Source organism: Varanus komodoensis, unplaced genomic scaffold (assembly GCF_004798865.1).
Source record: "Varanus komodoensis strain SLA01 unplaced genomic scaffold, ASM479886v1 scaffold114, whole genome shotgun sequence".
NCBI classification, from domain to species: Eukaryota; Metazoa; Chordata; class Lepidosauria; order Squamata; family Varanidae; genus Varanus; species Varanus komodoensis.
In genome coordinates this window covers 867,232-881,475 of record NW_025335328.1, presented here as the reverse complement: position 1 = coordinate 881,475, position 14,244 = coordinate 867,232, and the positions used below count along the sequence as shown (strand labels likewise).

At 67.3% G+C, this 14,244-nt stretch overlaps 1 protein-coding gene across 1 annotated transcript in view; it reads right to left on the bottom strand.

Annotated features, from left to right (window-relative positions):
• The window catches only part of GAREM2 (GRB2 associated regulator of MAPK1 subtype 2), a 16,505-nt gene extending 2,261 nt beyond the window's left edge, over nt 1–14,244 (bottom strand). Inside the window, exons 1-4 of the mRNA XM_044421069.1 lie at nt 14,130–14,244; nt 6,131–6,271; nt 2,171–2,301; nt 4–726 (exon numbers count right to left, since the gene is read on the bottom strand). Of these exons, the coding sequence (XP_044277004.1) occupies nt 4–726; nt 2,171–2,301; nt 6,131–6,271; nt 14,130–14,244 (1,110 nt within the window). The remainder of the gene's footprint in view (nt 1–3; nt 727–2,170; nt 2,302–6,130; nt 6,272–14,129) is intronic.

Below are 14,244 nucleotides of genomic sequence, written 5' to 3'. Positions count from 1 at the left end.
CGCGCACTGCTCGGGCAGCTCGGGGCGCGCCTCGCGCACGGCGCGCGAGTACTCGTGCGGGTCGAAGCGCTCGCCGCACAGCGCGGCGCTCTCGCGCAGCAGGCGCTCCAGCAGCGGGTCGCCGCCGCCGCCGCCCCCGCGCAGCGCCCCCTCCGGGAGCAGGAACCGCGGCGTGTCTGGCAGCAGCAGCACGTGGCACGGCGCCACCGCGTCGCGGCGCAGCGCGCAGCACAGCACCACCGTCTTGGAGACGATGCCCAGCAGCTTGTAGCAGTGGCCCTCGCGCACGGCGTGCAGGTCGTAGCGGTTGCGCGGCGGGCGGGCGGGCACGGTCACGTTCACGGGCAGCCGCACCTTCTCGACGATGCTGCGCACCGTGTGCTCGCCGGCGCGCATCTGCAGCTCCAGCGGGGAGCGCGTGCTGAAGCGCCCCCGGCACTGGAAGGGCAGGCTGAGGCTCTCGTTGGTCCGGTGGTTCATGCAGATCAGGCAGGGCACCTTGCCCCGCGCCGCCCGCCCGCCCGCGCCGCCGCCACCGCCGCCGCCTCCCGCGCCGCCGGGGGCGCCCGCCTTGCCCAGCTTCCGCAGCAGCGCGTTGAGGCGCGACTTCTCCTTGGCGGCCTTGGCGCACAGGATCTCGGCCTGGCCCATGGGGGTCAGCTCGTCCCCTGCATGCAGGGTGAAATTGTACACCTCGCTCTCCTCACTGAACTCGCCCGACACGACCTGCGGGGGGCCCGTTGGCGGAGGGGGAGGAAAAGAGGCGTGACAGGTCCTGAACAGCGCTCGCCCGGTGGAGCCGCGGGCCACCCGCCCGGGAGGCCGGGTGGGGGCTCCTCCGGCCGCGGCTCCATTACCGTGCGCGCCACACCCCCTGCGGAGGCCCGCCCGCCGGCCCGCTGCCTGCAAACGGGGCGCTGGCCCTGGGAACCGCCGCACACGCCTGTGGAGAAGCAAACCCGCCGCGCTCAGGGGGACCCGCTCCCGGGAAGGCCCATCTGGGACTGCCCTCTCCAAGACCACGCAGCGGCTTCCTCGGCACCCTCCTCTCTGCACGCTTTTTTCTCAGTGCCCCCACACTTCCCCGCCTTTCCGTCTCCATGTTCTTTAGGGTGCTCCCAGGATCAGCCCTGTGGGGCCCCCCGTGAAGGGAATGGGACCGAGGTTAGACCCACACCGATACAGCCCTTTGCCATTCTTCCCTTGGCTTCTCTGCAAACTTGAACCCTCCTCCGCCGTAGAATTTATTGATCCTAAACACTTACTAGTACCCTGCAAACTGCGGTGCGTTTGTGCCACTCCCTGGGGAGGGGCGCATGAAAGGGGGAAGCCTTTGGGGGCCCTCACTGCTATTTCCGGCATGTCCAGAGCCAGCTGGCCTCACGTGGCCAGCAGACCTTTGTTTCCTGCTCGCCGAGGAGACCCCTTAAACACATGCCATAAAAAGGGCGCCAGCAGTGCAAAAGGGCGCCATACTTATCTCCTCAGAGGTGAGCCCCATTGAGTTCAATGGCACTTACCCCAGTGAGCGTACGCCGGAGGAGTGGGGCACCGCGGGAGCCTGTGGGCCGCCCGCTGCCCGGCCCCCCTGCGCAGGCAGCACTGGAGGGGGCGGAGAAGGCAGGGCAGCTTTGCTCAGCGCCGGCACACGCGCTCCGCTCCAGCGCCGCTCGAGGGCAGCACGTCCCCCACGGCCGCGCATGGGACTGCGGCTTCGGACACAGACGTGCCCCCGGAGCCCGGCCACTGGCCCAGAGAGGCCCACGCCGCCCAGTCCGGAGAGGCCGTCGGGCAGCACGGAGGAGGGCTTTTGCTGGCAGACGAGCTGTGCCCCCTTCAAGGCCTTGGACCCCGGCTCCCTGCTCCCCAGCCCAACGGGGCAGGGCGTCTAGAGGCGGCAGCCCCGAGGTCGGCTTAGAAGGCCTCTGCTTCGCCCTGCGGCGTTTCATCGCGGGCCCGGCTGGTGGCACGGCCAGGCGGAGGCGCTGCAGGGCTGGGCGGGCCTCGAGGCAGGCCCCCTCCCTCGGCCACACGCACGGCACCGCCTGCTCCCTGGTCGGCCTGGCCTGGAGCGGAGCCTCCCTTCTGCCGGGGGGCCTGGGGGCGGCATCCCTCCCGCCCTGCGCTTCCGCTCGGCACACCCGCCCCGCGAGGGTGAGGCGCAGCGTACCTTGACGCTGAAGGTGATGGCCTCCATGACGAACACGCGCTCCGGGAACGTGCTGGCCACCTCCTCCACGCTGCTGAAGTACCGCACGGGCTCCCGCACGTCTCGATCCTCGTCCAGCAGCTTGAACTTGCCTGCAAGGGCGAGCGCCAGGCAGGCGGGCTGGTTAAGGAGCCTGACCGGGGTGCCCTGGGGCCGGTCTGCTCGGGCACCTGGCGGGCCGCTGCGCAGGGAGGCTGGCCGGGCCGCTTCCTCCAGCAGCAGGCGGGCAAATGTCCTAGGACCGCCTGCAGACGGGCGGCGGGCACAGCCTTGCCTCTCGGTCTCTGGCACGTTTTCGGAAGGGGCATCCTTCCCCCAGGCATGGACGCTGTCTGAATATTACTGCCTTCATGCTTTTTGGTGATTTCAAACAATTTCAAACACGTGATTTCCAACACGTCTCTCCTGCCTCCCCTTCCACGCCTTTTTCCGAAGCTGAACAGTCCCAGTTGTGGCGGCTCCTCATGGGGGGCCTGCAGCCCCCCGGTCATTCGCCTTGCCCTTCCCTGCACCTTTCCCAGCTCTGTCATGTCCTCTAGGGTGAGGCAACCGGAACAGAGCAGGAGATTTCAAGTGTGGTTGCACCAAAGAATCCCGAAAGGGGAATGCGGGTTTTCCTTCTCGGCCGCTGAGCGTGGGCCGACATCATCACGCTGCCCCCCCGCCCCCCCAAGATCCTTTTCCCACTCAGTCGCTGCTGCTCAGCCGAGGCTTAGCTGCTTTCGAGGAGGAGCTGTGATTGCTTTTCTAAAACAGCCTCTACTCCTTTCGCATCACAAGTCTCACTAAATAAACTTGAAGGCCGCTTCCCTTCACACTGTGCCCTCAACTGCTCCAACTTCTCCTGCTCTGGGGACAAGGTCACACAAGGTCGTGTTTCCCACGTGGGGGGCTGGGGGACTGCAACTCTGCCCTGCACCCTGGGGGGGGGGCATTCCCGATGCACAGAAGAGGCCCTGGGAGAGATCCCCCTTCAGGGAGCAGGCGGGAGGCCTCACGGGCCGCCAGTTCCCACTCTGCACCTTTCAGCAGGCCCAGACTGGACTGCCCTTGCCGAGGAGGACTGTCCTGTGTGAAGAGGGACACACGGCCCCGTACTGAGCCCCTGGCCTCTGGTGCTGCCCCATCAGCCCGGCCACAGCTGCAGACCCCTGGTGCCAGGGGGAGGCTGGGCTGGGGGGACGGGGGGGTGGCTCTGGCTGGCCGGCTTTCCCTGCCTTGCCTACCCTGCAGGGCTCTTGTCAGATATACCGGACTGGGCGGGAGAAGGTGCGAACTGTTGGGAGCTTCTTGGAGGAAGGACTGGGGAGAAGGGACAACACTGGGCGATACACAACGAATTCAGCGTGTCATTTAAAGGTCTCTGCTCGTGCGCTTTCCTTCTGCGCGGTAGCCTGGCAGGGCCAGGAGGTGGGTGCTCCTAGTTTTTAAAGCAGCACCGTGAGCAACGGGGGCTGGACCTGCTCCGTTTGCAGACATCCTTAACCAGGCGCTCTGCCATCCCACCCTTAGGTCCCAATCCACCAGGCTGGGAGAAGCGGTGGGGGGCTCGGGTGCAGCCCGGCACGCCCCACGCTCGGAGTGCCATGTCCGAGCCTGGAGAGGGCACGGCCCCGGGGTCATGGCAACCGGTGCCTCCAGGAGCACTGCGGCTCGGGCCGTGGGGAGCGGGGCCGTCGGCGGCCTGCCACGCCAGAGCCAAGTGGGGGCCCGGCACTGCCGGCGGGACCGGAAGGGGCCACCGAGGCCACGCAGGACTCCTGCTGGCCGCAACAGGAGCAGCAGCGCTGGAAACGGAGCCCCGGGTGCACGAGTGCGTGGCGGGGGGGCGGGGGGGCGTCCTTCGCCGGCCGCCCCTCCAGGACGCTGCCTGGGTGAGGTGGGCAGCTCTGGCCCCAGGGAGGAGGGAGCGACTGCCTGCCCCTCGTGCCGCTTATCCGTGGGGCAGGTTCCCATGGCGGGCAGACTTGTCCAAAGGTTGCTGCTCAGGTCTTGGGAAGGGGGCGATATTCAGGTCAGTGAGAGAGAAACCCTCCAACGGACCCGGAGGGGGGGGGGGCAGTCAGTCCCAGCACCCTGCCGCCGAGGCCGTGCACTTCGCGGGCTCAGCGAGCCCAGGCGGGGCTGTGTGCTTGTGACAGCGGCCGGCACGAGCCTGCCGGCTCCACTGACCCCGGGGGCTGCCGGGCCGCGCGGAACGGATCAAGGGCGCATGCTCCATGCGCCGCTTGCTGCGAGCCGAGCAGGGGCCCGCGGGCAGCAAACGCCCGGCCTTGGGCAGGGGACCGGGGCCCCAGCTGGGGTGGCCCTCTGCCAGCCTGCCCCCCCATGAGGCTGTCCCTCCCCATTGCAGAGGGAGGCGGGCATCTGCGCCACTTCTCCGAGTGGGGCCGGCAAAGCCGCTCAACACGCCCCCCCCACCCTGTTGGTCCCCAGAGGGGCCGCGATGAGCCACCCCCGCCGACCCTGCCCATGATTTATTCATCCCTGCGCATCATTACGAGGACGGACGGGAAGCACTTAGCCGGCTCATTAGGGGCCGGGGATGAAGTCAGCGCCTCCCGCCTCCCAGCCCGGCGGCTCCCACCTGCTCCACCATCTGCCCGGCTGCCCCCCAGCCCGGCGCCACGGCCCACCCCCTCTGCTTGCCGGGACAGGTCAGTTGCGGCCACCAGAGCCCAGCGGGGCGGCGGGCCACCCCGCCGTGGGGCAGTCGGCTCTGCCCGGTGGCAAATGCCCACAGCCCTCGGGCTGCCTAAGGGCACAACGTGGGTGCCCACCGGGTCTGTTGCACCGCCACGCCTGGACTCCCCGCAGCCGGCTGGGTCTCTGGAGGGGCCCGGGGGGGGGGAAGGTGGAGACAGGGTGGGCGAGAGGGGCTGACAGGCGGGCTGCGTGGCCTGAGGACTCCCGCCTGTCCCGCTCGGCTGTGCGCTCAGAGCACCAGAGGGCATGATGCACCGATGTCCCCCCCCCCAAAAGGCAAGCAGGGGCCGGGAGGAGGAAGCCCGTGCAGCAGTGCACGGGGGGGGGGGTGAGCTGAGGTGCTGGTGTGGCACCCCCACCCCGGGCTGCCTTCCTGGAACCTGGGGTGCCCCGGCACGGGCTGGGGGCGAGCACAAGCGGCTTCCAAGAGCTCTGCAGCTGTGCGGCTCCCTCGGACCCGCTCTCCCCCGGCACTTGTTCCTGGCTGCGCGAACGCTTTGCAGCACGATCCCCAGCGGCCCCAAACCGGGCCGAAGACACGGCGATCCGCGCACGGACAGATGCCCGAGTCGTATTGCAGGCCGTGCGTTTCCAAGGTGATGCTCCTGGTCGGGAACGTTGAAACACACGGGAGAACGATAACCGGGGCAACCGTACGGAACGACGTATCAAGGCCACACACAGCCAGCCATGCGCTTCGCCTCGGAGGGGCAGGTGGCTGCCAGCCCCCGGCAGGTGGCTCATCTGAGGCCTCTGGGGGGGCTGGAGGGGCTGCTGCCGCTCCCCACACCACGAAACGGCAGGGTGGCCTCCCCTTGGGATGGCTTCAACAGAGGACTGCCCGCCCATTTGCTGGTGGCCCCAGGATCAGAGTGGGCTTGCTGCGAGTGCCAGTCGCTGGGAGCACCTGTGGGCGGGGGGCGTCCCGCAGGTGGGCCGCAGCACAGGCCGAGTGGCAGGGCAGGCGGCCCAGCCGGCCAACAGCACAACAGCCAGCCAGCCCGGGGGTCCTGCTGCCCACCCGCCCAGGGCGGCCCCCCTGGCCCCCAGCACGGTGGACGTGGGCGTTCCGTGGCGAAGCTGCAGCCGGGGGCCACGCAGAGGGGTGCACGACGGCTGCAGCTGGGGCGGCGGGGGGAGGGCGCCAGGCGCCGCGAGGACGACGCCGAGGACGCAAAGCCGCCCGGCCGGGAGCCGTGGCCCCCTGGCCCTCACCTGGGTACTGGAGGGGAATGTCGATCTTGGGGCCGATGACGTAGTGGCCCTCCTCCAGGCCGTGGGCCGTCACCGTGGTCCACTGGCGGCAGGAATGGATCAGCAGCACGTCCTGCTCGCCGACGCCCTCCACGAACTCCCCTGCGGCGGAGCGAGACGGAGAAGGCCGTGAGGGCCGGGCCCGGCCGGCTCCTCCTGCCTCCGCGTCCTGTTCAGAGGCCGGAGGGGGGAGGCGGGAGCCCCTCGCGGGAGGCGGGAGGGCAAGCAGCGTCTTCCCGGCCTCTGGACCGCACCGTGCCCGGCCCTAACCAGAGCGCCACACTCCAAGTGCGGCCGCCCCGAGGACGGGCTCGGGCGGAAGGCGTGCTCACAGTCCTGACGCCCCTGCTGGCCCCGTGCACGCCCGCACGGAGCTCCCTTCCCCGACCCCCACCACCCCAAGACCCCTTTCGCGGCGTCACTGCTGGTCCCGCTCCGACCGACATGCGCCTCGAACAGGCATTCGTGTTATGAGGCTTTTCCCGCAGCTCGGGGGGACCCTTTGGGGTTTGGGGACACCGAATGTGAGGTGGGCCCGTTCCGCAAAGGAAGCCACACGCTGGACCTGGGAGAGCCGCGTGGGAATGGCATGCGCATGGCCTTTGCAGGGCTTTCCGCGCATGAGGGTTGCCATGAGTCCGAGGCGACCTGAAGGCGGCGGCAGCAGCTGTGGTCTTGCGTGAGCCGCACGCACCTTTCCAGCAGCCTCGGCAAAAGCCGCCCCGGTAGCAAAGGAAGGCCCGCTTGGAAGGCGTTCGTGCACCAGGCGTATTGCAAGGTTCAGGTTCTCACTGCTTTGCGCTGCAGGAGGTGAGCATTCGAACTTCCAATGTTGCGCCCGAAAAGGGCGCCAAGAGTTTGGCGAGTTCAGCCAAGAGACCCCCCCCCCCCCCCCCAGCGAGCGCCACACTGGGGAGGTGCTTCACCCGCCGAGGGACGTCCACGTTCGAGGCTGCCTGCCTGCCCAGGTGCCCCCCACCCCCCCGGAAGGCCACGAGCCCGCAGGACCAGCACTGTGGAAAGCCTGCTCCAGAAGGAATTTCTCCGGCCCCAGCACCACGCCACAGGACGGCAAATGCATGAAGAGCGGTCCCCCTCGCGTCAGCCCTGCGGCTCCTCAAAGCAAGCGCAGCGGTTTCAAGGCCAGCATGGATTTATCAAAAGTAAATCCTGTCAGGACTTATTTAATCTCATTTCTTGACTGGGTATCCTCCCAAATGGACAAAGGGAACATAATTCACTAGTAAAGCTTTCAACATAGCACCCCATGACATTCTGATAAGCAAATTAGCTACAACTGAACTAGATGGAAAAACTATTGGGTGGATCCAAAACTGGCTGCTGAATCAGATGCAAAGAGGGCTCATCTCTTATCTCAACACCACCCTCTCCAACTGGATGGGGGTAACGAATGGGGTGCCGCAGGGTTCAGTCCTGGGCCCAGTGCTCTCCAACATCTCCGTTAATGATTTAGTTGAGGAAGTACAAGGAAAGATGACCCAATCTGCAGATGATAAAAAACTGGGTGGAATAGCAAACACTCCAGAAGACAGAGTGACGATCCAGGGCAATCTTGATAAATCTGAACGCTGGGCTGAAAGCAGCAGAAAGAGATTCAGTAGGGACAAGTGCCAAGTCCTCCACCTCGGAAAAAGAAACCAAAAGCATAGATACAAGATGGGGAATACATGGCTCAAATCAGAACTGAAAAAGAAAAAGACCTTGGAGTTATTGTGGAAAGTAGACTCAATAAGAGCCAACAATGCGATGCAGTTGCCAAAAGGGCAAATGCTATTCTGGGATGCTTCAACAGAAGTATTACTTCCAAATCACGAGGAGTAGTAATTCCCCTTTACTCCTCACCTGGAATTCTGTGGCCAGTTCTGGGCACCGAGATTTCAGGAAGATGCAAGTAATTTAGAAAGGGTGCAGAGGAGGGCCACAAAAATGATCCGGGCTTTGGAAACGCTGCCCTGCGAGGAGAGACTGAGGGAACTGGGCCTGTCCAGCCTCGAGAAGGGAAGGCTGAGGGGGACAAGATCTCCCTCTAGAGGGACCTCCAAGGCTGTCACAAAGAGAAAGGTCAAGATCTCTTCTTGCTCATGCCAGAGTACAGGGCACGGAAGAATCAAGTCAAACTGCGACAAGCCAGATTCAGGCTGGACAGCAGGAAAAGCTTCCTCACTGTTGGAGCAATATGCCAGTGGGACCAGCTGCCTGGAGGGGTGGGGGGCTCCCCCACACTGGAGATGCTCAAGGTGAAACTGGGCAGCCCCCTGAGTGGGATGATGTGACCTGGTGTCCTGCAACAGCAGGGGGTGGACCAGATGGCCACCTTGGCCCCTTCCAGCTTGCCTATTGTCTGATTCCCCCGGCCAGCTGGGATGGATCCCTTTGGGTTCAGTGGAAAAAACATGTCCCCCCGCCACATCTCCACGTAACGCATGAATGTGCGTGCCCTCAACAGATCTCCTTCCTCTGTGCATTTGCCCTGCACTAAAGACCCTGGGGGCTGGCTTTCCTCCGGGAGGCGTCAGGCCCACTGTGCCATGGGGACACCAGAGTCACGTCCGAGCAAAGCGCGCCCCAGGCCGGGCACGGCGCACCGCCTGACGCAGGTGCAGAGCGGCCGAGGGCCCATCCCCGACCCGCCGAGGCCTGGCAGGGGGGCTGAACCGGTGGCCGCCCCCCCCCCCCCAGCTCTCAGCGCTGCCTTGGGAACGAGGCGCCCCTGCAGGGGGACTCGTCTCCGGCTGCCTCCCCACCGCAAGCCCAGCGGAGCGAGCGCAGGCTCGGCTGCCATGAGACCGGTTGCCTGGGATACGGCCCTTTGTTCGTGCTCAATGGCTGGAGCGGCGGTCCAAAGGCCCGTCTGGCACAGCCGCAGCACTGACACCGGATCCGGGCCGGCAGCAGAGGCCTGTTGCTGCCCGGCAGGGTGGAGAGGCGGCCCACGTTCCTGGAGGCCCCGGCTGCGGAGGGCGAGCGCCCCGGCACAGGGACACGCTCCGCAGCAGGGGCTCCCGGCCCCCAGGCCGTGCTCTCTCTGTGCCACGCTGCCAGGGGCAGCCCGGCCCGGTCTGACCCGTGCCCTGCTTGGCTACGAGGCCCCTCCGGCTCGCTCCCTGGGGAAGCAGCCCCCTTTCCCCCCGCACACAGTGAAGCAGCGGCACCACTGTCTCCGCGGCTCAAATGCCTCGGCCCAATCCTTCCTCCGCCTCTTGATGCACTTGCCTGCCTGCCCCTGGCACACCTCGGGCAGAAGGGCAGGGCAGGAGCAGGACCCCGCGGAAGCGGCCACGCGGGGAGGGCCCTGTGCTGCTTTGGCCCATGGGCAGGAGCCACGCACGGCCCAACCTCGCCCCCCTTTGGGCTTCGAAGACGGATCTCGTAACCTAAAATTCTCGCAGCCGCCCAGTCCCCAGAGGCGGCACAGGCAGCCCCCAGCATCGCTGAACCCGCACCGGTACAGTCACGACCACGTCCAACCCTATGGTAAAATAATTTAAAAGGCAAAAAGGACTCTAAGCTAAAGACACCAGAGCCAGCAAATCGGACGCGGGATGCGTTTTAAAGGTCCTCAGAAGCTCTGCGTAGATATTTGGCCCAGGGGGCCCGATTGCACCTCTCCTGGGAGAGCTGGCATGGGGACCCCACTCTGGGCCTTACGGGTCGCCCGCCTCAAGCTCCCCTAGCTGACAGAACAGAAGCACGAGATGGGGAATACGTGGCTCAACGTGGCAAACAGAAGCACAAGGCACGGATCCCCCTTCCCGCCCGCATGCGCCCCGGCCAGAGGGAAGGGAGCCGCTCCGCTCCGCAGCTCCCCCTCCACGGCCCGGCCTGCCACCACCGCCCGGCCAACGCGGGGCGAGCGACGGCTGCGCCTGGACGGGGCCTGGGACCCGCGGCGTCCGAGGCCTCAGCTGGCCAGCGAGGCCCCCCGGCAGGTCTGGGCTGGGCCCTGGCGGACTAACCTCCTCCCCCCGCGGGAAGACAGTGCTGGCGGACTCTGGCCTCCTCGCGAGCGCACAGCGGGGGAAGCGCCGCTACGCCCCGGAGCAGGGCTGTGCCCGCAGGCGCCCCCCTGTGCCGCCCTGGCAGCAGCGCTGGAGACGAGCAAAGGGCGACCGTCTGAGTGGCCAGAGAGCGGCCACCACTGGGAGAGCCACCTCGCTGGCTGCTACGCTGCTTCCTCCTTCAGCAGATGGGCGACATCCTGCCCCACCATCCCCAGAGAGCCTGGCCCACGCCTGGAGGGGATGGGGACGGGGCTGAGACGGGCCGGCCTGGGATGGGGCCGCTTCCTCCCTTCCCGGGTCGGCCCCCCTTCTCCCCCCACCCCAAGAACTCAGCCCGGGAGCAGCACAGAGCGGGCCCCTCTGGGCCAACCAGCCCTTCACTTGCGGAGCTGCCAGAGGAGGCCCCCCAGGACCACGCGTGTGTCCCGGCAGCTGCTGCTCTCGGTGAGCGCCTTTCCACCCACGGGGGCCTCACTCTGCATCCCGTCCCCAAGGGAGTCCCCGCAAGGATGCTGCAAGGGCTGGGGGGGTGTTGGCGTCCTTTGCCCGTGTTCTGCTTCTAGGAGGAGGGCAGGATATGAAAATGTGGAGCAAAGGAGACAAGCAGAGGCAGCCTCGGCTCTTGCTGCCTGGGACACGCTCCACGAGATGCCAGGGCTCACCAAGGTTCTGTCTGGATGCCAGGAAGCACTTCCTGACAGTCAGGACCCCTGGGGCATGGGATGGGCTTCCCTTGGAGGTGGCTGGGGCCCCATCGGTGAGGGTGTTCAAGGACAGGCTGGACGTGCACATGGTGGGCATGTCATGAGCGGAGCCGGCTGGAGCCGGGGTCAGACTAGATGGCCCGGGAGGCCCCTTCTGGCTCCCTGTTTCTGTGTTTCAGATGAGGGCATTAATGCTGTTGGTGGCGAAAGCGCCCGGTTGTCTCCTCGCCTTCCCTCCCACCCAGCCCCCTGCCCCGGTGCCCCCTTGGATTCTGGCATCTGCTTCTCCCAAATGACCTGCACCAGTTCTTCCTTTCCATTCAGAAGCTGGGAGCTCCGTGCCAGCAGCAAATCAGGAAAGCAGGGCGGGCCGGGGGGCCGGGGGGCCGGCTGACGGGTTCCCAGACAAAAGCCGCGAGGCCAGCCTTTGGATGCAACTCGGCCGCAAGACGACTGGGAATCTGGCAGCCCGACAAACGGCCGGGGGAGCTGCGAGCTGCAAACTAGTCCGCCACAGCACTAGGGGGGGGGGGGGGGGCAGAGAAAGGCCCCTCCCGATGCCGCTGTGCCTCCAAGCTCTGTGCAGAAAAGCGCGAGCCACGCGATCTGCCTGCTGCAACTGCTTCCTTTGTCCCTCCATCTGAAGGGGGCCATTTCCAATCGCACTCCGAAGGGAAGCCCCCGGTTGCGAGTCCCCCCCCAGCCAGCCCGGCCTGAAGCGCCTTTGCAGGTGAAAAAGAGGACACCCCCCCCCCCGCAGCAAACACGCGGAGGAGTTCCTGCTGCCTTCGGCTTTCAAGCATGTGCAAAGACCAGATGCCCTCGGCAAAGGGGGCGCAGGGGTGGCCTCTGCCCCACCCGGCTGGTTTCCACAGGCCCCCCGGCCCCATGGCCAGGGCAGGCTTCCTCAGGGCGGCTGCGCCGAAACGGCTGCGGCCCAATCGGAGCTCTTCTGGAGATTCCCTAACCCCGCTGCCTTCCACACAACGAACAGTCAGGGAGGATGGGGGATGCCCAAGCTGGCCCCGCAGCCCCACAAAGGGACAGAAGGGCCCACAGCTCGCCTGTACAGGCCCAGCGCCCATCTCACCCAAAGCTGCTCCCGGGTGCTCAAAGGGAGCCCACCAGTCCTGGGCGCCAGAGCCCCTGCGCATGGCTGCTGGCCTGGGGAGTCGCGCCCTGGCCCACCCAGCAGCAAGCCCACAAACTGAGCTTGGCTCTCGCCAGCTCACGGCCACCTCTTGCCCTGCCTCTGCCTGGCAAGCCGGCGAGGGGTGGCCACGAAGAGGAAGAGGAGGCAGAGTGGCTGGTGGCCTGGGTGAGAAAGCAGGCTCACCGAGGGAGGGGCCTGCGGAAGAGCTCTTGCCACAGGCCCCCGGCACCTGGACTCAGGTGCACTCCCCCAGCCAGGCATCCACTGAGGTGCCCACCAACCACGGAGGCAACACAGCCGTCGCGGCCGGAAGCCACGAGTGCACTGGCCCCCGGAGCCCGGGCCTGTCCGTGCCAACGCGAAGCCGCCCTGCAGGGTGGCAGCCCGGAAGAGGCTCCTGCCAGGGCCGCCCCGGTCGACTCACCCCCACACCCCACGTTCAGCTCCTCCGTTCCCCATGCCAGGCTCTGCAGGCCCCGTGGGCCGTGCCCGTGAGGTGGGGCAGCCAGGCAGGCGAACGAACGGTACCTGCACGAAGGCGGGCGAGGCACATGGGGGGCCGCACAGGCAGCTCTGAGCGGCTGCCCCCCTTCCCAGGGCTGTGTCTTCCGGACGTCCAGCTGCAAATTCCACTGTGCGACTGCTGGCCTAGAGCGGGGGGGGGGGCACCGTGCCGCGCTGTGCGGCTGTGTGAGGTGCAGGTGCGGCCCCGGCTCCAGGTCTGCAGCTGCCCCTCCCCACAGGCCCCCCCCCCCAGCAGGACACCCTCCCCACATTCAGTTCGCTTTTTACAGCCCCAAAGCCACAGCCCTCTGGGCGAGTAGGAAAAGTTAAAATGAAACAGAAGTTTAGAAGACACAGACACAAACATCAACCTAAAAGAACGCACCATAATTAAAAATGCTACGATTTAGCAGAGAAGCCTGGCAGCAGCGCAGAATAAAGTGGGATTATAAAACCGAAATCGAGGGGCTCGATGGCTAAAATGCCGGGAAGCAAGAAGGCCGCGCTTCACCTGGTGCTCAAAAACATGCCAAGCGGGCACCAGACGTGCCTCTTTCGGGAGCTCCTTCCAAAATCATAAACACAGCCATGAGCCGGCAAAGTGTCCACCGGCCGAGAGCCCCTGTGGGCGGCGGGCACAGAGAGCAGCTGCGACCGGGGGGCGGGGGGAGACTCGGCGGCCCCTTTGCAGCTCCCGTGGAGAAACGAGAGCGGAATCTGGGCCGCCGCCCGGCAGTCCCTCTGCAACGGGCGAGCGGGAGCCCGCGGGGGGCAAGATGGCCACCGGCCCCAGAGCAACGGGAGCGCCGCCACGAAGCCCCGGCCCTGCCCTCGCACTTGACGCCGCTGCAGCCGGGGGGGGGGGCGACCCGCCGGCGCTCCCCCCATTAGTATTCAGAGCACCGCCGAGCCTGGCTCGCTATTCTTCTCCCGGCACAAAACCCGCGCGGCCGGGCAGCGCGCCACCGGCCCCCGCCCGGCCCGGGGGGACTTCCGCAGCCGAAGCGGGGCGCGGGGGAGAAAGAGCGGCGCCCCCCCCCGCGATTCGGTCCCCGCCTGCACGGAGCCCCGCGAGGGCCGTCGGACCCCCGGGAAGCCGGCCTCGGCGGGCCTCCCGGAGAGCGAGCGGGGCCCTTCGGGGAGCGCACTTGCGCCGCCTCGGCCGGCCGCGCGCGGGGGAGGGGCGGCCTCTCGGGAGCGCCCCCAGCCCGGGCAGCGCGGAGCGGAGCGGGCGGAGGGGCCTCGCGCGCACCGGGCGGGCCGGCAGCGCGCACCGGCCTGCCACGCTTCCGAGGCGGCTCTGCGCGGGGCAAGCGCGGCTGCCGCGGGCGCAGGCGGATCCGGGCGCGCTCCGCGCACGCCCCGCGGGACTGAACGCGCGGGGCCATCGCCGTCCGCTCCGCGCGGCTTCCGCGAAGGAGTCGCCTCAGGAACCGAACCCGCCAGCGGAGGCCGCTCGGTGGGCAGAGCCCCGGCCGGCCCGGCCACGCCGCCTCGCCTCGCCCCGCCTCGGGCGCTCGAAGGACCCGCGGAATCTCCCCCAGGCTGCCCGAGCGCCGCGGCCGCGGGAGACGCACCGGGTCCGGGACGCACGAGGGCGGGCAGGCGGCACCTGGCCACGATGAGGTCGAGCGGCAGCGGCGGGCCGGGGCTCCACGCGAGGCGGCCCAGCGCCGCCGCCAGTCGCTCCAT